General features: G+C 48.2%; 1 protein-coding gene and 1 gene segment (V, D, J or C); both read right to left on the bottom strand.

Moving 5' to 3' along the window:
* Window positions 1–570: 570 nt before the first annotated feature.
* LOC133772408 (Ig kappa chain V region K16-167-like) lies at window positions 571–4,253 on the bottom strand. The segment is given in 4 exon segments: window positions 571–600; window positions 838–852; window positions 3,721–4,076; window positions 4,199–4,253. Coding segments are annotated over 4 exon segments (456 nt in total).
* A 2,478-nt stretch (window positions 4,254–6,731) lies between these two features.
* LOC133772230 (regulator of G-protein signaling 2-like) lies at window positions 6,732–7,340 on the bottom strand. The gene has a single exon (XM_062208735.1). It carries the CDS (start codon window positions 7,338–7,340, stop codon window positions 6,732–6,734), a length of 609 nt encoding a protein of 202 aa, XP_062064719.1.
* Between the last annotated feature and the right edge of the window lie 20,161 nt (window positions 7,341–27,501).

The following is a 27,501-nucleotide window of genomic DNA, read 5'->3' as shown; positions in this document are numbered from 1 at the left end:
CAGCATAGATCAGGCGCTTGGGAGGCTGCCCTGGTTTCTGCTGAAACCAGGATAAGCGGTTGTTACCATAAACACTCTGACTGGCCTGGCAGTTGTTGGTGACTGTGCCTCCCAAGGCAGCAGACACGGGGGATGCAGTCTGGGTCAGCACTTGGGCAAATGTGCCACCTGAAAAGGAAACAGAAACACAGAGACCACACTCATCCTCACGTTCTAAGAGGACGCTCCTGCAGAGACCGGCAGCCCTGGCCACACTGCCCAAGGCCGTTCCTGCTGCTGGCCTTCCTTACCTGGGAGCCAGAGCAGCAGGAGCCCCAGCAGCTGAGTGGGGGCCCTCGTGTCCATGCTGGGTCCTGCCTGGCACTGCCTCCTGCATGGGGCGGGAGCAGCCTGGGCCTAAATCCCCAGAGAGGTGGGCGGTGCTCTGGGGACATGCAAATGAGCAGGGGCGGGGCAGGGCTGTGGCCAGCTGAAGGGCCCAGGGCAGCTCAGAACTCAGCCCAGGGGCTGTGTCTCCAGCTGCCCCAGCTCAGACCAGGGCTGCACAGGTTTACCTGCAGTGCACATGCTTCAACCAGGGGATGTCACCTCCCGAAGTCCCTGAGGGACAATTGCTAAAAATTAGAGTTTATGTGACAAGAAGATGGTGTGAACTATTCATGGTTATTTTGAATCTGTATGAGAAAGTCCCTTTTCCAGGGGATACTTAGTTATACCTTAAAGCTGAGGTTAATGTCTTTACCTGTTTGTCCTCTGATGCCCTCACATTGTCCCCTCACAGCAGACCGCTGCACAGGGAGATGGTCTCTGAGAGACAAGACTTCTGTCCACACTCACCTCTGAAACAAGCGGCTGCCAGAGAAGGACCAGGACTCAGAGGGAAACGCAAATGCTTAGATGAAAGAACACACATGTGCGCTCTCCTATCTGCATCCAGAGTTCTGAGTCAAGGACGCAAGAGGAAAAGATAAGTGAAAGTTCAAGGCCTCACCAAGGGTCTGAGGAACATCAAGAAAAATAACTTCTCCCACTCTTGGAGGCAGCAGAAAATGGCCCAAGTTCTTGGTTTCCAGTCCCACATTGGAGACCCAGGGGCAGTTCTGCCTCTGGGCTTCTGCTTGGCCAAGCACTGACTGATACAGCCATTTGTGGAGAGAACAGATTACAGAACAGCTCTCTTGATAGCTTGTCTGGAGCTGTCACCTATAGAAGAACTCAAGGAGTGGTGACCCAGTCAGAGTCTGGAGCTGCCTCCACATTCAACATCTCAGGAGTTTTCAAAAAATCATTACACTGTTTTGTTTTGTTTTGTTTTGGGTTTTTTTTTTGTTTTTTGTCTGAGACTTATGTTTTAAAGATGGGTTTAACTGCCTTATAAAAAAGTGGTCATATGTAATACACAAATACAAAACACACAGCCTATAAAACACAAATCCAACGGGGTAAATGTGGTGAGAACTCCATACAATATGTTTGAAGATGTGTTTTCTCTATATTTCAGTGCCTAAAATTTGCTTTGGAGAGGCCTCTGGTCAATATGTATGCTCTTAAATTAAATGATATAATTGTGCTAATAAGATGACCTTGAGGAGGCCGGCGCTGTGGTGTAGCGGGTAAAGCTGCCAACTATAGTGTCAGCATCCAAAATGGCACCAGTGACACGACTGCTCCGCTTCCCATCCAGCTGTCTGCTATGGCCTGGGAAAACAGCAGAAAATGGCCCAATTCCTTGGGCCCCTGCAACCCTGAGGGAGACCTGCAAGAAGCTCTAGGCTCTTGGCTTCGGATCAGCGTAATCCAGCCATTGTGGCCAATTCGGGAGTAAATCAGCAGATGGAAGAACTCTCTCTCTCTCTCTCTCTCTCTCTCTCTCTCTCTCTGCCTCTGCTTCTCTCTCTGTGTGTAACTCTGACTTTCATGTAAAACAAATAATAAAAAGCAAAAGAAAAATTTATGCATGGTGTCGAAATTTCTTGCAGTAAAACAAGCTGATCTCCTAATTCTTTTCCATATAGGCTCTGGTGTAGTCCCGGAGGTTTAATTAAATTTCTAACTTATCTGCTCACAACCTCTTGGCTTCTGTGACAAGTCATCTAGGTTTACACATTGTAGCTGATTTGTAAGAGTGCAGTGAGGGGCTGATACTGTGCACAGTAGGCTAATCCTCCTCCTGCAGTGTGGCATCCCTTGTGGGCACTGCTTCCTGTCCCAGCTGCCCTTCTTCCATTCCAGTCATGAACCAGTGCCCACATAGGATGCCCACTCTGCAGGTGGTAGCATTACCTGCTAGGGCACAGCACCGGCCTCACCCTATAAGGTCTAATTCTGTCTCAGGAAGACAGTAGCAGAGATGGTAAGAGTGTAAGATGGGACACAAAACATCTCCAACACAAAAGCCATCCGCAGCCTACTGCCTGCTCACTAGGACTGTCATCTAGGGAGCTGGGCAGATTGGCTGATTAAGGACTGTGATGGGGAGATGACACGGAAGGACCTGGGGGAGCGATACAATCCCAATGGTCCTGAAGTCAGGAGGAGTGCCAGGGTCCAGGGGCTGTGACAGGGCAGCAGGCTGTGGAGTGATGGGGAGAGGGGCCACAGATCAGTCAATGGGGCCATCCTGAGGCTGGAGAATCTGGAAACAGAATCCCATGCTCAGGATACAAAGGAAGAAATAAGTGCGGGTTTAAAGGAGTCACCATAGGTCTGAGGAACATCAAGAAAATAACTTCCACTCTCCTCTGTCCAGAGTGTTCACACTTTTCTTTTTTTCTTTTTCTTTTTTTTTTTTTTTTTAATTTTTGACAGGCAGAGTAGACAGTAGAGGGAGACAGAGAGAAAGGTCTTCCTTTTGCCATTGGTTCACCCTCCAATGGCCACCGTGATAGGCGTGCTGCAGTCTGTGAGCTATGAACCACAGTGTGCAAATAATGTAGCTACATTATTGGTCTATTCGATGAGAATTTTCTGTTGATTTGGATTAAATGAAGATCTTCTAACTCAGGGATTGAAAGCCAACACAATTATACCTGTGACCCTCAGGGGAGCCAGTGCACTGGTAGCCCAAGGTAGTGACAGAGGGATTGGGAGGACTGAGACCCACAGCCTTGTCTAGACTCTGGAGGAACAGTGGTTTTTCTGCTCACTCCTCGCTGAATTCTTTGTTTACTGGAAGGTTTAGCACCCATGTGGGAGACCTGAAAAAAGTTCTATCTCTATGTCTTGCCAGGCACAGGCTCAGCCACTGCAGCCATTTGAGAAGAGACCAGCAGACGGAAGATAACTCTCTCTCCCTGGAACAGTGTGTGTGTGTGTGTGTCTGTGTGTCTGTGTCTGTGTGTCTGTAATACACAGACTTTCAATTAGCAAATAAATATTTTTAAGAAAGTGTAGATATCAAATTGGTTTCCTTCATAAAATTTTTATAATCACCTGTGTTTAAAATATTTTTGCTTGCAATATCTCTGTCTTCTCTTCCTCAATGAATCGCAAATGATGCTCAACTTCAAGTACTTGAAAAGAATAATTTCTTTCCTTTAAAGGAAATAGGGTCATAGACATGTCAGTGCTGCAGCTGCCAAGGAGGGGAAAGGAGGGAGCCTCAGAGGAGTCACCCTGGCCCCTTCCACCCGACCCTGCAGGACCCTCAGCCTGGCTGCTCTGAGAATCACTCTCAGCAGATGGGGCCCAGGAGGAGCAGCTGGGGCAGCCCAGCCTCACACTTCTGCTTTCCTGGGGGGTTTTTGTTAGGGCTTGTAACACTGTGGTATCAGCATCATTATCATAAATGCCTAAACAGTAGTAAGTGGCAGCATCGTCACACTGCACGCCGCTGATGGTGAGAGTGAACTGTGTCCCAGATCCACTGCCTTTGAACCGTGATGGGACCCCAGATGCCAGATTGGATGCCCTGTAGATAAGGAGCTTGGGAGGCTGCCCTGGTTTCTGCTGATACCAGCCTAAGTAGTTGTTATTATAAACACTCTGACTGGACTGGCAACTGATGGTGACTGTGCCTCCCAGAGCGGAAGACACGGGGGATGCAGTCTGGGTCAGCACAGCAGCACATCGGGCACCTGAGAAGGGAAACAGAAACAGAGACCACACTCATCCTCACGTTCTAAGAGGACGCTCCTGCAGAGACCACAATGCCCTGGCCACACTGCCCGAGGCCGTTCCTGCTGCTGGCCTTCCTTACCTGGGAGCCAGAGCAGCAGGAGCCCCAGCAGCTGAGTGGGGGCCCTCGTGTCCATGCTGGGTCCTGCCTGGCACTGCCTCCTGCATGGGGCGGGAGCAGCCTGCTCCTAAATGCCCAGAGAGATGGGCGGTGCTCTGGGGACATGCAAATGAGCAGGGGCGGGGCAGGGCTGTGGCCAGCTGAAGGGCCCAGGGCAGCTCAGAACTCAGCCCAGGGGCTGTGTCTCCAGCTGCCCCAGCTCAGACCAGGGCTGCACAAGTTGACCTGCAGTGCAAATGTTTCTACCAGGAGATGTCACCTCCCAAAGTCACTGAGGGACATTTACAACACTTTAGGTGAACTGGAACAGAAGTTGTTTTAATTGATTCATGATTGTGTTGGCATTCTGTAGGAGAAAATTCCATTTTCTAGGGAATACTTAGATACTTGTTAAAGCTGAGGTACATGTACTTTAACTGCTTGTCCTCTGATGCCCTCACATTGTCCCCTCACAGCAGACCGCTGCACCAGGGAGATGGTCTCTGAGAGACGAGACTTCTGTCCACACTCACCTCTGTACTGATCAGAATAAACATCCTCAGAACAAGCGGCTGCCAGAGAGAGACCAGGACTCAGAAGGAGAACGCAGGAGCTTAGAGGAGAGATCACACAGGTGCGCTCTCCCGTCTGCAGCCAGAGTTCTGAGTCAAGGATGCAGGAGGGAAACAGAAGTGCGGGTTTCAAGGAGTCACCAGAGGTCTGAGGACATCAGGGAAGAGGCCAAGGCAACTCTGGCTGTCTGCAAGGGCTCAGCAGGAGTCTGTCTCCCTGGGTGTGAGAACCACAAGCTGCGGTCCTCTTGCTGGTTTTAGGTTTATTGATACAGAAAAGCCAGAGTTTCTGGTGATCTCCCTGATGATCGCTACATTCTGGGAAATCTCTGAGAATCGGCCTCTGCTCCAAATGACCTCACTGACGGCTGAGCACTGATGGACTGGATCCTCCTAGAGGAATTCAACCCCTTCTGATGTTTCAGTTATCTGCAGTAATAGCCTAGAAGGAACTCAAACTGTCAGGTGTCTGGTACGCAGTTAGACCTGATGTAGGGATGAGAGGGTCCTTGGGGAAGGTCTTCAGTCCTGCTATAATCCACTTGAGAGTCTGTCTTATTCTAGGCTAATGACTGGTAAATGAGAGTTAACATTTAAGTGTCTGAGAGAAACACAAACAGTGCTAAGTGCCTGAGTTTGTGTGGCCTAGAGGAAAGAACATAAAGTAATTACCAAAATCAATGAGCAAGTCTTGAATGAGTTACTAAGACTAATATTAGTGAGGGGGTATGGAAAGGACATGTATAATGAATGGGTTTGTTTGAGCAGGGTGTTTATGATTAATAAGTAGTAGAGTTCAACTAAAAGGTAGATGTTCCAATCCTCCTAATCAATTGTTATAAGTATTGAAGGACCCCAAATCTGGGAATCCAACGCGCTCGGGTGGTCGCCCAAAGACCCAAAACTCCAGCCCTGTAGATGCAAGCGCATCAGGATTTTTATTAGGCTTTGCGCAAACGGGCTCCCCAGCACCTCAGGCAGTCCAGAGAGTGAGAGAGCCCCCAGCAGGGGTTACAGCAGTTTTTAAAGACAATAGCCACCTGATTAACATATGTATGCGGGGCGTTTGGTGATTGGCTATTTTGAAGGGCAAACTTGTTGTGATTTTAGTGAGGGAAGGGGTAAGTTTATACAATGGTCACAGAACCTTATTGCAACTCTTTTCCGGACTTCTGCAAGTGTTATCGCGTGAGACAGTTACACAGAGCAGTTTCCCAAGGCAGTTTCCCAAGGTTATTCTGCAGGCTGGTGGAGACACAGTTATTTTAAGGGATGTCTACTGTCAGCAGCTAAACTTTTTAACCCTTTACTATAATATTATTTTAATATTTACTTTTAGCAGGGGTCTTACATTTCTCTCTCTCTCTCTCTCTCTCTCTCTCTCTCTCTCTCTCCTGTCGCTCTGAGTCTCACTTTGTCTTTCACCAAATCTCAGTCTTGCAAGTAAAAAATAAAGGAATATTTTTGAAAAATTGTAAATATTACAATTAAGAAAATTATCTCCACTAGGCATATGTATTAACCACAGTGAAGACACCCTTCCAAAACTGGGTTCCTCTTTTTCTATCTGGTATCTGGACACTGAATCTTTTTTATTAATATTTATTTATTTATTTATTTTTCATGTGATACATTGTGTTATCTTTATTTCATATTCTTGCTTTTCCAGTGAGACCCACCACATTCAGGCCATATATTCTTTCCCGTGTCTGTAGAGCAGTGGAAGCTATTTCGATAAAAGCTTATCCTAGACAGTCAGCAGCATCCTGATTCACTACCCAAGTTGGAATTAGTAGTTCTGAGGGATGTTTCCCAAACAACCAGGCTGAATTCAAGGTCATTCTCTTGCAGGTGACAGCCTTCTACCTAGGAAGCAGAAAGACATGTCCCCCACTCTGGGGCTCTTTTTTTCAAATCATGTAGCTTGGTGCTCTGGTGGTGATTTATGGTTTTTTATACAAGTCCTGGCAGAATTCTGATGCCAAGAAATGGGGATAGGAGTTATTCTCCATCAAGCTGTAAACCTTTTTCTGCGCAGATATAAAGCAGCCAGTTGTAGCATTTTGCACATTTTGGACAGTAAGAGTTTTGGTCTGGAAGTCTATGTTTACCTCTTTTGGGGCATCTTTTTCTATGAATTCTACATACATTTTCCTTGCTTTTGAGGACAGCTTCCGGGGTGATTTGATTTTTTTGAAGTCTTCACAGCCCAGCCAGAAGTCTATATTTTCTTCACAGAATTCAGATTTTAAAAAGGCCCTAAAAGCAGCCACACCATATGTGCTGGCCAGCAGCTCCTCGAATCCTTCCGACCACAGCAGTGCTTCCTCTGGGGAAGGCTTGATGAAAGTTTGTTGTTTACTTTTCTTGCTGGTTTTGGGCTTCCCAGGAGTGGAAGAATTTTTCAAGAAGTAACTCAATTGTGTCTTCCAATCTTTTAATAAGGACCATTTCGTCTTCTCCCGCTTTTCCACGCTCTTGGTGCCACTGCATAGGCTCTCGTCCATACCTCCACAGTCGGGTTGAATCTCCATAAAAACAACACTTGACATTCTCTGATCCCCATACACAGAGTTTTTCTATTTATTTATTTGAAAGGCAGAGTTACACACAGAGAGAAGGAGAGGCAGAGAGAGGAAGGACAGAGACAGAGAAAGAGAGAGAGAAAGGTCTTTCTTCCATTGGTTCACTCCACAATTGGCCACAACAGGCAGAACTGTGATGATCCGAAGCCAGTAACAAGGACCCAGGAGCCAGGAGCTTTCTTCAGCTCTCCCATGCAGGGTCAGGGACCCAAGGACTTAGGCCATCTTCTACTGCTTTCCCAGGCCACAGCAGAGAGCCGGATCTGAGGGAGCAGCCAGGACTTGAACCTGCACCCATATGGGATGCCAGCACCGCAGGCGATGGCTTTACCTGCTAGGTCACAGCGCCGGCACCCTGGGCACTGATTCTTCCACTGATCTGTGTGTTGGCTGGTTTCATTCCTCAGCCACTTCAGAGATTTAAAACCTTTTTCCTCAATCGAAGGACAACTTGGCCGTCTGACCATCACTGAGACTACAATTAGTTTATTTTTTCAAAAAACACAAGCATTGAACTGCACCTTAAGATCCCTCTGCCTCTGCCTCTTGTTCCGCCTCTGCCCCGGACACAGGAGGATCACGACGAGGACTGGACACCCACTGCCCGCTTGTCCCGAGCAATGGTGGTGCTCCTGGGGAGGAATCTCATGTGGAGCAGAGTGGGCGCAGGTGTAGAACGTTATATGTTTGTTTCTTATCTGCCCTGCCCACAAAATGAGAGATCTATGAGATGAAGGGCTCTGCTCAACTTTTTACAATTACTCTATGCCTAGGAGATTGTGATAATGTCAGTCGTGTGCAGTTCTGTAGAAACAATGAAGCTAGTATTGATTCAAATCGATGAGAATTTTCTGGTTGATTTTGAACTGCATGAAGAACTGCTCAATCAGGGATTGAAAGCTGTCGCGATTCCACCTGTGACCCTCAGGGGGAGGCAGCACAGCTCAGGTCTGGCAGTGACAGAGGGATTGGGAGGATTGAGACCCACAGCCTTGTCTAGACTCTGGAGGAACAGTGGTTTTTCTTCTCACTCCTCACTGAATTCTTTGTTTACTGGAAGGTTAAGCTGGTGGTAATAAATTGAACGTGTGTCCATGTAAAACCTCAAAGAAAAAGAGAGGAGGGTGGGAGTGAGGAAGGAGGGAGGACATGGTGGGAAGCAACATTATGTTCTCACAATTGTGGATAGGATAGCCTGGCCATGTGCAGTGGTTTAAGGCGCCAAAGGCAGTGCCAGTATCCCAATGGGCACCGGTGGGAGTCCTGGTCGCTCCACTTCCAATCCAGCTCCCTGCTTGGCCTGGGAAAGCTCAAGTAGATGGCTCCAGTGTTGGAGCCCTGGCACCCACGTGGGAGTCCTCATAGAAGCTCCATCACCAGCACTTGCCAGGCACAGCCTCAGCCACTGCAGCCATTGGAGGAGAGACCAGCAGATGGAAGGGAACTTGCTCTATGAAACTGTGTGTGTTTGTATGTGTGTGTAAAACATGGATTTTCAAAAAGCAAATACATTTTTAAATAACTGTAGATATGAAATTGGTTTCTATCATAAAATTTGATAATCACATGTGTTTAAAATATTTTTCCTTGTAATAACTGTAGTGTTCTCTCTGTTGCTCTATGAATCACAAATGATGCTCTAGCTTCGAATACTCAGAAGAATAACTGCTTTCCTTTAAAACAGTAGGGTCATGGTCATCTCTGTGCTGATGCTGCCAAGGAGAGGAAAGGAGAGATCCTCAGAGGAGTCACCCTGGCCCCTTCCACCCGACCCTGCAGGACCTTCAAGCCTGGCTGCTCTGAGAATCACTCTCAGCAGATGGGGCCCAGGAGGAGCAGCTGGGGCAGCCCAGTCTCACACTTCTGCTTTCCTGGGGGGTTTTTGTTAGGGCTTGTATCACTGTGGAAATTATAACCACCATAATCGCCTGCACAGTAGTAAGTGGCAGCATCGTCACACTGCACGCCGCTGATGGTGAGAGTGAACTGTGTCCCAGATCCACTGCCTTTGAACCGCGATGGGACCCCAGATGCCAGAGTGGATGCCTTGTAGATCAGGAGCTTGGGAGGCTGCCCTGGTTTCTGCTGATACCAGGATAAGCGGTTGTTATAAACACTCTGACTGGACTGGCAATTGATGGTGACTGTGCCTCCCAAGGCGGCAGACACGGGTGACGTAGTCTGGGTCAGCACTTGGGCAAATGTGGCACCTGAGAAGGGAAACAGAAACACAGAGACCACACTCATCCTCACGTTCTAAGAGGCCGATCCTGCAGAGAGCACAATGCCCTGGCCACACTGCCCGAGGCCGTTCCTGCTGCTGGCTAGCCTTCCTTACCTGGGAGCCAGAGCAGCAGGAGCCCCAGCAGCTGAGTGGGGGCCCTCGTGTCCATGCTGGGTCCTGCCTGGCACTGCCTCCTGCATGGGGCGGGAGCAACCTGGGCCTAAATGCCCAGAGAGGTGGGCGGTGCTCTGGGCACATGCAAATGAGCAGGGGCGGGGCAGGGCTGTGCCCAGCTGAAGGGCCCAGGGCAGCTCAGAACTCAGCCCAGGGCTGTGTCTCCAGCTGCCCCAGCTCAGACCAGGGCTGCACAAGTTTACCTGCAGTGCATGTGTTTCTACCGGGAGACGTCACATCCCAAAGTCACTGAGGGACACTTGACAACACTTCAAGTGAATTGGAAGGCCAATTATTTTAATTGATTCATGGTTATGTTGGGATTCTGTAAGAGAAAGTCCATTTTCTAGGGAATACTTAGTTACACTTAAAACTGTGATCAATGATTTTACCTGCTTGTCCTCTGATGCCCTCACATTGTCCCCTCACGGCAGACCGTGGCACCAGGGAGATGGTCTCTGAGAGACGAGACTTCTGTCCACACTCACCTCTGTACTGATCAGAATAAACATCTTCAGAACAAGCGGCTGCCAGAGACCAGGACTCAGAAGGAGAACGCAGGTGCTTAGAGGAGAGATCACACAGGTGCGCTCTCCCATCTGCAGCCAGAGTTCTGAGTCAAGGATGCAGGAGGAAAACAGAAGTGCAAGAATCAAGGAGTCACCAGAGGTCTGAGGATTATCAGGGAAGAGGCCAAGGCAACTCTGGCTGTCTGCAAGGTCGCAGCAGGAGTCTGTCTCCCTGGGTGTGAGAACCACAAGCTGCGGTCCTCTTGCTGGTTTTAGGTTTATAAATACAGAAAAGCCAGAGTTTCTGGTGATCTCGCTGATGATCGCTACATTCTAGGAAATCTCTGAGAATCGGCCTCTGCTCCAAATGACCTCACTGACGGCTGAGCACTGATGGACTGGATCCTCCTAGAGGAATTCAACCCTCTCCGATGTTTCAGTTACCTACAGTAAAAGCCTAGAGGGAACTCAAACTGTAGGGTGTCTGGTACGCAGTTAGACCTGATGTAGGGATGAGAGGGTCCTTGGGGAAGGTCTTCAGTCTCTGCTATACTCCACCTGAGAGCCTGTGTTATTATAGACTAATGACTGGTAAATGAGAGTTAACAATTTAAGTGGCTGAGAGAAACACAAACAGTGCTAAGTGCCTGAGTTTGTGTGGCCTGGTGGAAAGGACATAAAGCAAATACCAAAATCAGTGAGCGAGTCTTGAATGAGTTACTAAGACTAATAGTAGTGAAGAGTTATGGAAAGGACGTGTATAATGAACAGGTTTGTTTGAGCAGAGTGTTAATGATTAGTAATTAGTAGAGTTAAACTAAAAGGTAGATGTTCCAATCTTCTTAATCAATTGTTATAAGTAGATGTTCTGATTCTTTGCAAAATAACCACTATTTTTTATAATCAATTTTATATAATTTAACATCCCTTTGAGTCTCTGCTCTACTGTATCTCAAATATCAAATAAATCTTTGAAATTGTTATAAGACTATGGAAATTGGGATAAGGGAGGGGTTACACATAATACAAAGTGAATGGTTTAAAGTGGATGGGAGAGAGACTTTGTTATTGTAAGGAAGAATCATTAACTCTGTAAGGATCACTAATGAGTAGACATGTACAGAATTTATGAGAACAGTAAAGTATGTGTAAAATGAACAGCTTTGCTGTGAGCACGCCTCTCATTCATCGCTATGCAGACGCCTCCCACACCATGAGGAAGACCTGGGTCTGCTGGAGCTGGCCTCCGGCACATCAGAAAAACTAACTTCCCTCTCCCCTCTGTCCAGAAATCATCACGTTTTTCTTAAGATAACCCGGAGAGGAGTTAAGGCTGGCTTCGTGGCACAGTGGATAAGGCTGCTATTTGCACTGCCAGCAGCCTACATCAGAGACTGGATTGAATCCCACTATTCATGTCTGATCCCATTTCCTGCTAATGCTCACATTGGGAGGCAGCAGAAAATGGCCCAAGTTCTTGGATTCCTGCCCCACAGGGGAGACCAGGGGCAGTTCTGCCTCTGGGCTTCTGCTTGGCCAGGAACTCACAGCTACAGCCATTTGTGGATGCACCAGGTTATAGACATTCTCTATCTCTTTCTCTCTCTCTCTCCCTCTGTCTTTGCCTCTCATCAATTGTCAGTCTCACAAGTAAATATATAAATATTTGAAAAATAGAACATGTTAATATTTAAGAAAATTATCTTTATTAGAAATAAGTATTCACCACAGTAGATGACACCCTGCTAAAACTGGGCTCTATTACTTTTACATCCAGTGACTGGGCACTGATTCTCCCACTGACCTCTGTGTTGCCTGCTTTCATGCTACAGCAGTTTGAGAAATTTAAAAAGCTTATTCCGCAGTCAAAGGCCTATTTGGCCATCTGACCATTACTGAGACTACCATTAGTGTATCTTTTCAGGAAACACAGTGTGGAACTGCCTGATTCGTCCCCTCTGCCTCTAAATCTGCTGCTGCCCGAGGCAGGAGGATGCACCGGGTGGACCTGGACACCCACTGCCCACGTGTCCCCAGCAATGGCAGTGTCCAAAGAGTATCTCACTTGAAGCACATGGGATCAGGTGTAAAACATAGGTTTGCTTATTTGCCCTGATCACTAAAATGAAAGATCAATGAGATAAAGAGCTCTGTTCGATTTTTTCCAATTGTTCTCTGCCTAGGAATTGTGATACTCTTAGTCGTGTTCAGTTCTGTAGAAACGTTGGAGATACTATTGGTTCAATAAGATGAGAATTTGCTATTTGATTTTGAATTGAATGAAGAACTGCTCTCACAGGGATTGAAAGCAGATGCGATTTCACCTGTGATCCCCAGGGGGCGCCAGCGCACCTCAGGTCAGAAGTAACAGAGGCACTGGGAGGATGAGACTCCCAGCCTTGGGTAGACTCTTGAGGAACAGTGGTTTTTCTGCTACTCCGTGTTGAATTCTTTGTTTAGTGTAAGGTTAAGCTGGTCATTATGTAGTGAAAGTGTGTCAGTGTAGAACTTTGAAGAAAAAGAAAAACAGAAGAGAAGTTGGGGGGAGTGAGGTAGGAGGGAGGACGTAGTGGGAAGTGGCATTATGCTCTCATCACTGGAGATAGGATGGGCTGGCCTCATGCAGTGGGTAAAGCCGCCCCATGCAGCGCCAGCATCCCACATGGGCCCCGGTGGGAGTCCTGGCTTCTCATCTTCCAATCCAGCTCTTCTTGGAACAGGCCCACGTGTTTGAGCTCCGGCTCCCATGTGGGAGAATGAAAGGAGTTCTCTCTCCTAGCTCTGCCAGGCACTGCTCGGCCATTGCAGCCATCTGGGGAGTGAACCAGAGGATGGAAGATAACTCTCTCTATCTCTCCCTCAAAATATCTCTCTCTCTCTCTCTCTCTCTCTCTCTCCCTCTCTTCTCTCTCTCTCTCCCTCTATTTCTCTCTCTCCTCTTCCTCACTATTTCTCTTTCTTTGCCTCTCTCCAGTGCTCAACCTTTCAATACAGAAATAAATATGTTGGAAAACCAAAAATGCTGGCCTTTGTGAAAATCATATTCACAGAAATAAGTATTATCCACAGTAAAGACACCTCTGCTCAAACTGGGCTCCATTTTTTATTTTTATCTCCAGCATCAGGGCACTGATTGCCTCTGACCTGTGTGTTGGCTGACTTCATGCTACAGGGACAGGAGAATATTTAAAAGCTTTTGTCAGGGACAGTTTGGCTATCTGACCATTACTGAGAGTACAATTAGTTTATGTTTCAGGAAACACAGATGTGGAATTGCCCGATGCATTCCCTCTGCTTCTGCCTCTGCCTCTGCCCCTGTCCTGGTGGAGACAGAAGGAGGCACACATGCACCTGCACACCCACAGCCCCATTGTCCTGAGCACTGGCCCTGCTCCATGGGAGGCACAACAGAGCACAGTGGGAGCACTGTTGGAACATCCTTGCTTTGTTTCTTATCTGCCCGGCCCACTAGAATGAAAGATCTATGACATAAAGGGCTCTGTTCAATTTGTTAGCATTTTTCCATGCCTATGTGTTTGTGATACTCTTCATTATGTGCCATTATGTACCAACAATGAAGCTTCTATTGGTGCAATTCGATGAGAATGTTCTATTTAATTTCGAAAACTCACACATTTCCACCTGTGACCCCCAGGGAGACCCAGTGCATCTCAGGTCTGGTAGTGACAGAGGGCTTGGGAGGATTGAGACTCACAGCCTTGTCTAGACTCTTGAGGGACAGTGGTTTTCTGCTACTCTGTGTTGGATTCCTTATAGAGCGGAGGGCTGAGCTAGTGTTTATAGAGCACATTGAGGATATTTCAGTGTGTTGCCTGCGCTGTGATGTAGCAAATAAAGCTGACACCCTCAGATCCGGCATCCATATGGGTGCCAGATTGAGTCCTGGCTACTCTACTTCCGATCCAGCTCTCTACTATGGCCTGGGAAAGCAGTGGAAGATGGTCCAAGTCCTTGGGCCCCTGCACTTGTGTGAGAGACCTGGGAGAAACTCCTGGCTCCTGGCTTTGGATGGGGCAGATCCCCCAGTTGCAGCCATCTAGGGAGTGAACCAGAGGATGGAAGACCTCTCTCTCTGCCTCTGGCTCTCTGTAACTCTTACCTTTCAAATGAATAAATATTTTTAAAATGGACAAAAAAATGGATACTTTGCTTACGTTAAAGTAAGTTAAATTCATGTATCTTGGTATGATAAAACCATGGAAGAGCTAACAGTTCTATATGCTTTTCCAGTTTTTCACTGGGGCTTACTCTAGACTTAGAGGTAAGTGCACGAAGTGTTAGGATACCCGCAGTCTGCTTCTCTGCAGCTATCACCCATAGAAGAGCTCAAGGAGTGGTGACCCCAGTCAGAGTCTGAAGCTGCCTCCAAATTTAACATCTCAGGAGTTTTCATGAAATCCTTACACTATTTTTTGTCTGAATATTATGATTTAAAGATGGGTTTAATTGTCATATTAAAAAGAGGTCATATGCGGCCGGTGCCGTGGCTCAACAGGCTAATCCTCCGCCTTGCGGCGCCGGCACACCGGGTTCTAGTCCCGGTCGGGGCACCGATCCTGTCCCGGTTGCCCCTCTTCCAGGCCAGCTCTCTGCTGTGGCCAGGGAGTGCAGTGGAGGATGGCCCAAGTGTTTGGGCTCTGCACCCCATGGGAGACCAGGAGAAGCACCTGGCTCCTGCCATCGGAACAGCGCGGTGCGCCGGCCGCAGCACGCTACCGCGGCGGCCATTGGAGGGTGAACCAACGGCAAAAGGAAGACCTTTCTCTCTGTCTCTCTCTCTCTCTCACTGTCCACTCTGCCTGTCAAAAAAAAAAAAAAAAAAAGAGGTCATATGCAATACACAAATACAAAACAAACAGCCTACAAAACACAAATCCAACGGGGTATATGTGGTGAGAACTCCATACAACATGCTTGAAATTGCATTTTCTCTATAGTCCAGTGCCTAAAATTTGCTTTGGAGAGGTTATGGTCAATATGTAAGCTTTAAATTAAATGATATAATTGTGCTAATAAGATGACCTTGAGGAGGCCGGCGCTGTGGTGTAGCGGGTAAAGCTGCCAACTATAGTGTCAGCATCCAAAATGGGCACCAGTTCGACATGACTGCTGCACTTCCCATCCAGCTGTCTGCTATGGCCTGGAAAGCAGCAGAAAATGGCCCAAGTCCTTGGGCCCCTGCACCCCTGAGGGAAGCCTGGAAGAAGCTCTAGCTCCTGGCTTGGGATCAGCGTAATCCAGCCATTGTGGCCAATTCAGGAGTAAACCAGCAGATGGAAGAACTCTCTCTCTCTCTCTCTCTCTCTCTCTCTGCCTTGCCTTCTCTCTCTGTGTGTAACTCCGACTTTCATGTAAAATAAATAATAAAAAGCAAAAGAAAAATTTATGCATGGTGTCGAAATTTCTTGCAGTAAAACAAGCTGATCTCCTAATTCTTTTCCATATAGGCTCTGGTGTAGTCCCGGAGGTTTAATTAAATTTCTAACTTATCTGCTCACAACCTCTTGGCTTCTGTGACAAGTCATCTAGGTTTACACATTGTAGCTGATTTGTAAGAGTGCAGTGAGGGGCTGATACTGTGCACAGTAGGCTAATCCTCCTCCTGCAGTGTGGCATCCCTTGTGGGCACTGCTTCCTGTCCCAGCTGCCCTTCTTCCATTCCAGTCATGAACCAGCGCCCACATAGGATGCCCACTCTGCAGGCGGTAGCATTACCTGCTAGGGCACAGCACCGGCCTCACCCTATAAGGTCTAATTCTGTCTCAGGAAGACAGTAGCAGAGATGGTAAGAGTGTAAGATGGGACGCAAAACATCTCCAACACAAAAATCCTCCACGTCCTACTCCCTGCACGCTAGTACTGTCTTCTAAGGAGCTGGGCAGGTTGGATGATTAAGCACTGTGATGGGAAGATGACACAGAAGGACCTGGTGGGAGCAATACAGTCACAATGGTCCTGAAGTCCAGGATCTGGGTCCTGGGGCTGTGACAGGGCAGCAGGCTGTGGAGTGATGGGAGAGGGGCCACAGAGCTGGAAATGTGGCCATCCTGACTCTGGACAAACCGGGAACGGAATCCCATGCTTGGGATAAAGAAGAAGAGATAAGTGTGAGTTTCAAGGAGTCACCATAGGTCTGAGGAACATCAAGAGAATAACTTTGCTCTCTCCTCTGTCCAGAAGTGTTCACACTTTTCTTAAGAAAATCTGTAGCAGAGGGAAGGCTGGCATCGAGGCACAGTGCATAAGGCTGCCACTTGCAGTGCCAGCAGCCTACATCAGAGACTGGGTTGAATCCCACTGCTCACTTCTGATCCCATTTCCTGCTAATGCACACCCTGGGAGGCCCAGGGGCAGTTCTGGCTCTGGGCTTCTGCTTGGCCAATTTATGACTGTTAAAGCCCTTTGGAGAGTGCACCAGCTTACAGAACATATCTGGGCTCCACTTTTTGTTATCTCCGTTTCAAGGCACTGATTCTTGCCACGGACTTGTGTGTTGCCTGGTTTCATGCTACAGGAACAAGAGAAATGTTAAAAACTGTGTCCTCAATCAAAGGACAATTTGGCTGTCTGCCCATTACTGAGCCTACACCTTAGTCTGTTTCTTTAGGAACCACAAGTGTTGAACTGACCGATTCATTCTCTCTGCCTCTACCCCTGAAACTGGCTAGGTGGACAGGACGATGCTCTAAGAGGACCTGTACACTCACTGCCCCCTTGTCCAGAGCAATGACCTTGCTCCCTGGTGGCCTCTCCCATGGAGCAATGGGAGCACATGTACAACATAATTTGTTTGTTTATTATCTCGCTGCCTACTAAAATGAGAGATCTATGAGATAAAGGGCTCTGCTTTTTTTTTTTCCATTCACTCTATGTCTACAAGAGATTCTGATACTGTTAGCTGTGTACCATGGTGTGCAAACAATAAAGCTATATTATTGGTCAATTCAATGAGAATTTTCTATTTGTTTTGGATTAAATGAAGATCTTCTGACCCAGGGATTGAAACCAACATGATCACATCTGTGACCACCAGGGGGAGCCAGTGCACTGGTAGCACAAGCTGGTGACGGAGGGAAAGGAAACAGAGGAGTGGAAGGCTGTGAGGAAGGAGAGAGGACATGGTGGGAAGTGGCATTATGCTCTCACAACTGTGGATAGGATGGTCGGCCTTGTGTAGTGGGTAAAGCCAGCAAAGGCAGAGCCAGCATCCCTCCTGGGCTCAGTGGGAGTCCTGGCTGCTCCACTCCCAATCCAGCTCCCTGCTTGGCCTGGGAAAGCTCCAGTAGATGGCTCCAATGTTGGAGCCCTGGCACCTATGTGGGGACCTGAAAGAAGCTCCATCTCCAGGTCTTACCAGGAACTGCCTTAACCATCGCAGCCACTGGAGGAGTGACAAGCAGATGGAAGATGACTCTCTCCCTGAAACAGTGTGTGTGTGTAAGAGTGTGTGTGTGTGTGTGTGTAAAACATGAACTTTCAATATGCAAATAAATATATTTAAATAACTGTAGATATGAAATTGTTTTCCTTCATAAAATTTTTTAATAAACTGTATGTAAACTATTTTTCCTTGCATTACTGATAGTGTTCTCTCTTTTATTCTATAAATCCCAAATGATGCTCTAGCTTCAAAAACTCAGAAAAAATAATTACTTCTCTTTAAAACAAGAGGGACAAGGTCATGTCTGTGCTGGTACCGCCAAGGAGAGGAAAGGAGGGAGGCTCCGAGGAGTCACCCTGGCCCCTTCCACCCGACCCTGCAGGACCTTCAAGCCTGGCTGCTCTGAGAATCACTCTCAGCAGATGGGGCCCAGCAGGAGCAGCTGGGGCAGCCCAGCCTCACACTTCTGCTTTCCTGGGGGGGGGTTGTTAGGGCTTGGAACACTGTAGTAAATATAACCACTATAATGGCCTTGACAATAGTAAGTGGCAGCATCGTCACACTGCACGCCGCTGATGGTGAGAGTGAACTGTGTCCCAGATCCACTGCCTTTGAACCGCGATGGGACCCCAGATGCAAAAGAGATCATGAGCTTGGGAGGCTCTCCTGGTTTCTGCTGATACCAGGCTAAATTTTTATTATTATAAACACTCTACTAGACTGACAACTGATGGTGAAAGTGCCTCCCACACCTGCAGACACGGAGGATGGAGTCTGGGTCATCACGATGTCGGCACATCTGGCACCTGAGGAGGGAAACAGAAACACAGAGACCACACTCAACCTCACGCTCTCAGAGGACGCTCCTGCAGAGACCACAATGCCCTGGCCACACTGCCCGAGGCCGTTCCTGCTGCTGGCCTTCCTTACCTGGGAGCCAGAGCAGCAGGAGCCCCAGCAGCTGAGTGGGGGCCCTCGTGTCCATGCTGGGTCCTGCCTGGCACTGCCTCCTGCATGGGGCGGGAGCAGCCTGGGCCTAAATGCCCAGAGAGGTGGGCGGTGCTCTGGGGACATGCAAATGAGCAGGGGCGGGGCAGGGCTGTGCCCAGCTGAAGGGCCCAGGGCAGCTCAGAACTCAGCCCAGGGGCTGTGTCTCCAGCTGTCCCAGCTCAGACCAGGGCTGCATAAGTTTACCTGCAGGGCAAATGCTTCTACAGGGAGACATCACTTTCCAAAAGTCATTTATGGGTCATTTGCCAAAACTTAAATGAAGTCGTAGGAAAGATAGTGTATCTATTATTGAAAAGATAGAGTATCTATTATTGGAGGAGAAAGTCCCTTTTCTTAGGAAATAGTAGGTTACACCTTAAAGCTGTGATAAATGATTTTACCTGCTTGTCCTCTGATGCCCTCACATTGTCCCCTCACGGCAGACCGCGGCACCAGGGAGATGGTCTCTGGGAGATGAGACTTCTGTCCACACTCACCTCTGTACTGACTCAGAATAAACATCCTCAGAACAAGCAGCTGCCAGAGACCAGGACTCAGAAGGAGAACGCAGGTGCTTAGAGGAGAGATCACACAGGTGCGCTCTCCCATCTGCAGCCCGAGTTCTGAGTCAAGGATGCAGGAGGAAAACAGAAGTGCGAGTTTCAAGGACTCTCCATAGGTCCGAGAACATCAAGAAAAATAACTTCCCTCCCTCCCCGCTCCAGAAATGTTCACACTTTTCTTAAGAAATCCAGAGAGGGGGCCGTCTTTGTGGTACAGCAGGTTAATGCCCTGGCTGAAGCGCCTGCATTTCATATGAGTGCCAGTTCCAGATCCAGCTGCTCTACTTCCTATCCAACTCTCTGCTTTGGCCTGGGAAAGCAGTAGAATATGGCCCAAGTCCTTGGGTCCCTGAACCCATTTTAGAAACCTGGAAGAAGCTCTTGGCTCGTAACTTCTGATAAGCTTAGTTCCAGTCATTGCAGCCATCTGGGGAGTGAACCAGTGGATGGAAGACTTTTCTCTCTGTCTCTACCTCTCTCTGTAACTCTGTCTTTCAAATAAATAAAATAAATCTTTTTTAAAAAAATGACAACTGATGACTGCAAAAACTGATTTCTTTGGAAAACTCTGAGTTGCTCCTAGGTATTAGGGACCTAGTTAATAATTAAACTATCTCCAGAATTTAAAAAGAAAGAAAGAAAGAAAGAAAGAAAGAAAGAAAGAAAGAAAGAAAGAAAGAAAGAAAGAAAGAAAGAAAGAAAGAAAGAAAGAAAGAAAAACTGCCCTTTCAGGGGTTGAAAGCTTTTGTGTTTCCATCATTGACCCCTGGGGGCGCCAGTGCACCAAGGTCTGGTAGTGACAGAGGGACTGGGAGGATTGAGACCCACAGCCTTGTCTAGACGCTCGAGGAAAAGTGGTTTTTATGCTACCCCATGCTGAATTTTCTATATAGTGGAGGTCTGAGCTAGTATTTATAAAGTACATCAAAAATAAGTCAGTGTGGGGCAGGCAATGTGGTGTTGCAGTTAAAGCCACCGCCTGCATTGCCGGCATCCATATGAGAGCCAGTTTGAGACCCAGCTGTTCCAAGTCCCATCCAGTTCTCTGCCACGGCCTTGGAAAAAAAATAGAAGATGGCCCAAATCCAAGGGCCCCAGCACCAGAATGGGAGACATGGAAGAACCTCCTGGCTCCTGGCTTCGCACCACTGCAGCTCGGGCCATAGCGGCCAGTTGGGGGGTTTATGAGCAATGGAAGATCTCCCTCTATCTCTGCCTCTTCTTTTCTGTGTAACTAAAACCAACAAATAAATATATATTTAAAAAATAAAATGTTTTTGCTTGGAATTTCTATAATGTTATCTCTTAAGCCCTATGAATCCCAAATGATGCGCTGATTATTGAGAAAGAGTAATCACTTACCTTTAAAACATTATGGTCACGATCGATCACGTCGGAACTGCTGGTGCCAAGGAGAAGAAAAGGAGGGAGCCTCAGAGGAGTCACCCTGGCCCCTTCCACCCGACCCTGCAGGACCTTCAAGCCTGGCTGCTCTGAGAATCACTCTCAGCAGATGGGGCCCAGGAGGAGCAGCTGGGGCTGCCCAGCCTCACACTTCTGCTTTCCTGGGGGGTTTTTGTTAGGGCTTGGAACACTGTGGTAAATGTTACCACTATATTCGCCTAGACAGTAGTAAGTGGCAGCATCGTCACACTGCACGCCGCTGATGGTGAGAGTGAACTGTGTCCCAGATCCACTGCCTTTGAACCGCGATGGCACCCCAGATGCCAAAGTGGATGCATAATAGATCAGGAGCTTGGGAGGCTGCCCTGGTTTCTGCTGAAACCAGGATAAGCGGTTGTTATTATAAACACTCGGACTGGCTAGGCAATTGATGGTGACTGTGCCTCCCACAGCTGCAGACACGGGGGATGGAGTCTGAGTTGTCACTTGGGCAAATGTGGCACCTGAGGAGGGAAACAGAAACACAGAGACCACACTCATCCTCACGTTCTAAGAGGACGCTCCTGCAGAGACCACAATGCCCTGGCCACACTGCCCGAGGCCGTTCCTGCTGCTGGCCTTCCTTACCTGGGAGCCAGAGCAGCAGGAGCCCCAGCAGCTGAGTGGGGGCCCTCGTGTCCATGCTGGGTCCTGCCTGGCACTGCCTCCTGCATGGTGTGGGAGCAGCCTGGGCCTAAATGCCCAGAGAGGTGGGCGGTGCTCTGGGGACATGCAAATGAGCAGGGGTGGGGCAGGGCTGTGGCCAGCTGAAGGGCCCAGGGCAGCTCAGAACTCAGCCCAGGGGCTGTGTCTCCAGCTGCCCCAGCTCAGACCAGGGCTGCACAAGTTTACCTGCAGTGTGCATTCTTTTACAGGGAGATGTCACATCCCAAAGTCACTGAGGGACACTTTTAAAAATTTTAAGTGAACTGAAAGACAAGATAGCATAATCTATGTTTGATCTCATTGGGATTCTGGAAGAGAAAGTCACTTTTCTAATGAATAGTTTACACTTTAAGGCTGAGGTCATTGACTTTACCTGTTTGTCCTCTGATGCCCTCACATTGTCCCCTCACGGCAGACCGCGGCACCAGGGAGATGGTCTCTGAGAGACGAGACTTCTGTCCACACTCACCTCTGTACTGATCAGAATAAACATCCTCAGAACAAGCGGCTGCCAGAGACCAGGACTCAGAAGGAGACGCAGGTGCTTAGAGGAGAGATCACACAGGTGCGCTCTCCCATCTGCAGCTAAAGTTCTGAGTCAAGGACACAGGAGGAAAACAGAAATGTGAGTTTCTAGGAATCCACCATAGGTCTGAGGAACATCAAGAAAAATATCTTCCCTCTGTCCCCTGTCCGGAAATATTCTCATTTTTCTTAAGAAATCTGGAGAGGGGGCCAGCACTGTAGCTCAGCGGGTTAAAGCACTGGCCTGAAGCGCAGGCATCCTATATTTGCACTGGTTCTAGTCCCGCCTGCTTCTCTTCCGATCCAGTGCTCCTCTATGGCCTGAGATAGCAGTAGAAGATGGCCAAAGACCTTGGGTCCCTGCAACCATGTGGGAGACCTGAACAAATTTCCTGGCCCCGTCTTCAGATTGGCCCAGCTCAGCAATTACAGTCATCTGGAGAGTGAACCAGAGGATGGAAGACCTCTCTCTCTCTCTCTCTCTCTCTCCTCCGCTAACTGTAAATCTGACTTTCAATAAAATAAAAAAGAAAGAAATCCAGGGAGGAGGGAAGGCTGGCATTATGGCACAGTGGGTAAGGCTGCCACTTGCAATGCCAGCAGCCTACATCAGAGACTGGTTTGAATCCCCACTGCTCCACTTCTCATCCCATTTCCTGCTAATGCACACCCTGGGAGGCAGCAGAAAATGGCCCAAGTTCTTGGATTTCTGCCCCACAGGGGAGACCAGGGACAGTTCTGGCTCTGGGCTTTTATTTGGCCAAGAACTCACTGATACAGTCATTTGTGGATGCACCAGCTTACAGAACATATATGGGCTCCATTTGTTGTTATCTCCAGTGTCAGGGCACTGATTCTTGCCACGGACTTGTGTGTTGCCTGGTTTCATGCTACAGGAACAAGATAAATTTTACAAACTCTGTCCTCAGTCAAAGGACAATTTGGCTGTCTGCCCATTACTGAGCCTACACCTTAGTCTGTTTCTTCAGGAACCACAAGTGTTGAACTGACCAGTTCATTTTCTCTGCCTCTGCCCCTGCCCTGGCTAGGCTGACAAGATCTGGGCACCCACTGCCATCTTGCCTGGAGTAGTGGCCTTGCTCCCAGGCGGCCTCTTCCATGGAGCAGAGTGGGAGCACATGGACAACATGATATGTTTATTATCTCCCAGCCCACCAAAATGAGAGATCTACGAGATGAAGGGCTCTGCTCCTTTTTTCCATTTATTCTACGTCTACAAGCGATTGTGATCCTGTTAGCTATGAACCATAGTGTGCAAACAATGAAGCTACATTATTGGTCAATTCGATGAGAATTTTCTGTTGATTTGGATTAAATGAAGATCTTCTAACTCAGGGATTGAAAGCCAACACGATTATACCTGTGACTCTCAGGGGAGCCAGTGCACTGGTAGCCCAAGGTAGTGACAGAGGGATTGGGAGGATTGAGACTCACAGCCTTGTCTAGACTCTGGAGGAACAGTGGTTTTTCTGCTCACTCCTCACTGAATTCTTTGTTTAGTGGAAGGCTGAGCTAAACTGAATGTATGTCCAAGTAAAACTAAAAGAAAAAGAAGAGGAGTGAGGGTGGGAGTGAGGAAGGAGGGAGGACATGGTGGGAAGTGGCATTATGCTCTCACAAATATGGGTATAATAGGCCGGGTTGTGTAGCATTTGAAGGCACCAAAGGCAGCACCAGCATCCCACATGGCAAAAGTGGGAGTCCTGGCTGCTCCACTTCCAATCCAGCTCCCTCCTTGGCCCGCGAAAGCTCCAATAGATGTCCAGCTGTAGAAGTCCAGTGTTGGAGCCTTGGCACTCATGTGGGGACCTGAAAGAAGTTCCATCTCTAGCTTGCCTGACATAGCCTCAGCCTTTGCCGCCATTGGAGGAATAACCCAGCAGATGGAAGAGAACTCTCTCCCCAAATCTGTGTGTATGTGGGGATGGGTGGGTGGGTGTAAAACACAGACTTTCAATAGGCAAATAAATATTTTTAAATAACTATAGATATAAAATTGATTTTCTTCATAAATTTCTATAATCACCTCCATTTAAAATAATTTTCTTTGTAATATCTGTTTTCTCTCCTACTCAATGAATCGCAAATGAAGCTCAGCTTCAAGTAATTGAAAAGAATAATTTCTTTCCTTTAAAGCAGTAGGGTCATGTTCATGTCAGTGCAGCAACCACCAAGGAGGAGGAAAGGAGGGAGCCTCAGAGGAGTCACCCTGGCCCCTTCCACCCGACCCTGCAGGACCTTCCGGCCTGGCTGCTCTGAGAATCACTCTCAGCAGATGGGGCCCAGGAGGAGCAGCTGGGGCAGCCCAGTCTCACACTTCTGCTTTCCTGGGGGGTTTTTGTTAGGGCTTGGAACACTGTGGTATCAATAACACTAGCATAAGTGAATTGACAGTAGTAAGTGGCAGCATCGTCACACTGCACGCCGCTGATGGTGAGATTGAACTGTGTATCAGATCCACTGCCACTGAACCGTGATGGGACCCCAGATGCCAGTGTGGATGCCTGGTAGATCAGGAGCCTGGGAGGCTGCCCTGGTTTCTGCTGATACCAGGATAAGTAGCTACCAATGCTCTGACTGGCCTGACAATTGATGGTAACTGTGCCTCCCACAGGTGAAGACATAGAGGATGATGTCTGGGTCATCACAACATCACATCTAAAACCTGAGAAGGGAAACAGAAACACAGAGACCACACTCATCCTCACGTTCTAAGAGGACGCTCCTGCAGAGACCACAATGCCCTGGCCACACTGCCCCAGGCCGTTCCTGCTGCTGGCCTTCCTTACCTGGGAGCCAGAGCAGCAGGAGCCCCAGCAGCTGAGTGGGGGCCCTCATGTCCATGCTGGGTCCTGCCTGGCACTGCCTCCTGCATGGGGCGGGAGCAGCCTGCTCCTAAATGCCCAGAGAGGTGGGCGGTGCTCTGTGGACATGCAAATGAGCAGGGGCGGGGCAGGGCTGTGCCCAGCTGAAGGGCCCAGGGCAGCTGAGAACTCAGCCCAGGGGCTGTGTCTCCAGCTGCCCCAGCTCAGACCATGGCTGCTCAAGTGTACCGGTAGTGCACCTGCTTCTACTGGGAAATGTCACCTGAGGAACATTTCCAAAACTTCGAATTTATGGGACAAGAAGATTGTGTAATCTATTCATGGTTAGGTTGGGATCTGTAGGAGAAAGTCCCTATTCTTGAAAATAGATAGTTAATACCTTAAGGCTGAGGTCAATGTCTTTACCTGTCTTTCCTCTGATGCCCTCACATTGTCCCCTCACGGCAGACCGCTGCACCAGGGGGATGGTCTCTGAGAGACGAGACTTCTGTCCACACTGACCTCTGGACTGATCAGAATGAACATCCTCAGAACAAGTGGCTGCCAGAGACCAGGACTCAGAAGGAGAACGCAGGTGCTTAGAGGAGAGATCACACAGGTGCGCTCTCCCATCTGCAGCCAGAGTTCTGAGTCAAGGATGCAGGAGGAAAAGATAAGCGAAAGTTCAAGGCCTCACCATAGGTCTGAGGAACATCAAGAAAATAACTTCCCTCTGCTCTGCCCCGTAACCCTCACGTTATTCTTAAGAAAATCTAGAGAGGAGGGCAGACTGGCATCATGGCACAGTGAATAAAGCAGCAGAAAATGGCCCAAGTTCTTGAATTCCTGCCCTACATGGGAGACCCAGGGGCATTTCTGGCTCTGGGCTTGTACTTGTCCAAGAACTCACTGTTACAGCCATTTGTGGAGAGACCACTTACAGAACATTCTCTCTCTCTCTCTCTCTCTCTCTCTCTCTCTCTCTGTCTCCTCTCCCTCAAAATCTTTCTTTGCTTCTCTGCAACGCTCAATCCTACAATAAATAAATAAATAAATATTTTGAAAAATGGAAAATGCTAACATTTCTGAAAATTATCTTCACAGAAATAAATATTATCCACAGCAAAAGACACCCTCACTAAAACTGGGCTCCATTTTTGTAACTCCACCCGTCTGACCTGTGTGTTGGCTGACTGCATGCTACAGGGACAGCAGAATATTTCAAAGCTTTTGTCAGGGACAGTTTGGCTATCCGGCCATCACCGAGAGTACAATGAGTTTATTTTTCAGGAAACACAGATGTGGAATTGCCCGATACATTCCCTCTGCCTCTGCCTCTGCCTCTGCCCCTGTCTAGGTTTCATGCTACAGGAACATGAGAAATTTTGAAAACTTTGTCCTCAATCAAAGGACAATTTGGCTGTCTGCCCATTACTGAGCCTACACCTTAGTCTTAGTTCTTCAGGAACCACAAGTGTTGAACTGGCCGATTCATTCTCTCTGCCTCTGCCCCTGCCCTGGCTAGGCTGAGACAGGACGATGCTCTAAGAGGACCTGGACACCCACTGCCCCCTTGCCCGGAGCAATGGCCTTGCTCCTGGTGGCCTCTGCCATGGAGCAGAGTGGGAGCACATGGACAACATGATATGTGTGTTTATTATCTCCCTGCCGCTAAAATGAGAGATCTATGAGATGAAGGGCTCTGCTCCTTTTTCCCATTTACTCTACATCTACAAGAGATTGTGATACTGTTAGCTGTGTACCATAGTGTGTGGACAATGAAGCTATATAATTGTTTGATTTGGATTAAATGAAGACCTTCTGACTCAGGGATTGAAAGCAACACGATCACACCTGTGACCCCCAGGGGGAGCCAGTGCACTGGTAGTCCAAGGTAGTGACAGAGGGAAGGGAAACAGAAGAGGGGTGGGCAAGTGAGGAAGGAGGGAGGACATGGTGGGAAGTGGCGTTAGCTCTCACAACTGTGGATATATGATAGGCTGGCCTCGTGTAATGAGTAGGCCACCAAAGGCAGCACCAGCATCCCGCATGGCAGCTGTGGGAGACCTGGCTGCTCCACTTTCAATCCAGCTCCCTGCTTGGCCTGGGAGAGCTCCTGTGGATGGTTCCAGTGTTGCAGCCCTAGCACCCATGTGGGAGACCTGAAAGAAGCTCCATTCCTGCTCTAGCCAGGCACAGCCTCAGCCTCTGCAGCCATTGGAGGAGAGACCAGCAGATGGAGATAACTCTCTCACTCTGTCTGAAACTGTGTGTGTGTGTGTGTGTGGGTGTATAAAACACAGACATTCAATAAGCAAATAAATATTTTTAAATAACTGTAGATTTGAAATTACTTTCCTTCATAAAATTTTATAACCACTGGTATTTAAAATATTTTTTCTTGTAATACCTATAATGTCTCTCTTTTGCTCTATGAATCACAAATGATGCTGTAGCTCCAATACTCAGAAAGAATTATTGCTTTTCTAAACGTTACGGTCATGCTCATGTCTGTGCTGGTGTCGCCAGGAGGAAGAAAAGGGAAGCCTCAGAGGAGTCACCCTGGCCCCTTCCACCTGACCCTGCAGGGACCTCAAGCCTGGCTGCTCTGAGAATCACTCTCAGCAGATAGGGGCTGAGGAGGAGCAGCTGGGGCAGCCCAGCCTCACACTTCTGCTTTCCTGGGGGGTTTTTGTTAGGGCTTGTATCACTGTGGTATCAACATTACTATAACTATAAGTCTGCTGACAGTAGTAAGTGGCAGCATCGTCACACTGCACGCCGCTGATGGTGAGAGTGAACTGTGT

This window comes from Lepus europaeus, chromosome 13 (assembly GCF_033115175.1).
Source record: "Lepus europaeus isolate LE1 chromosome 13, mLepTim1.pri, whole genome shotgun sequence".
Taxonomy (NCBI): Eukaryota; Metazoa; Chordata; class Mammalia; order Lagomorpha; family Leporidae; genus Lepus; species Lepus europaeus.
This window is presented reverse-complemented; position numbering and strand designations above follow the sequence as displayed.

Excerpts from the sequence above, each read along its gene's own strand:
- LOC133772230 (XM_062208735.1), bottom strand. The coding sequence starts at position 7,340 with ATGTCAAGTGTTGTTTTTATGGAGATTCAACCCGACTGTGGAGGTATG.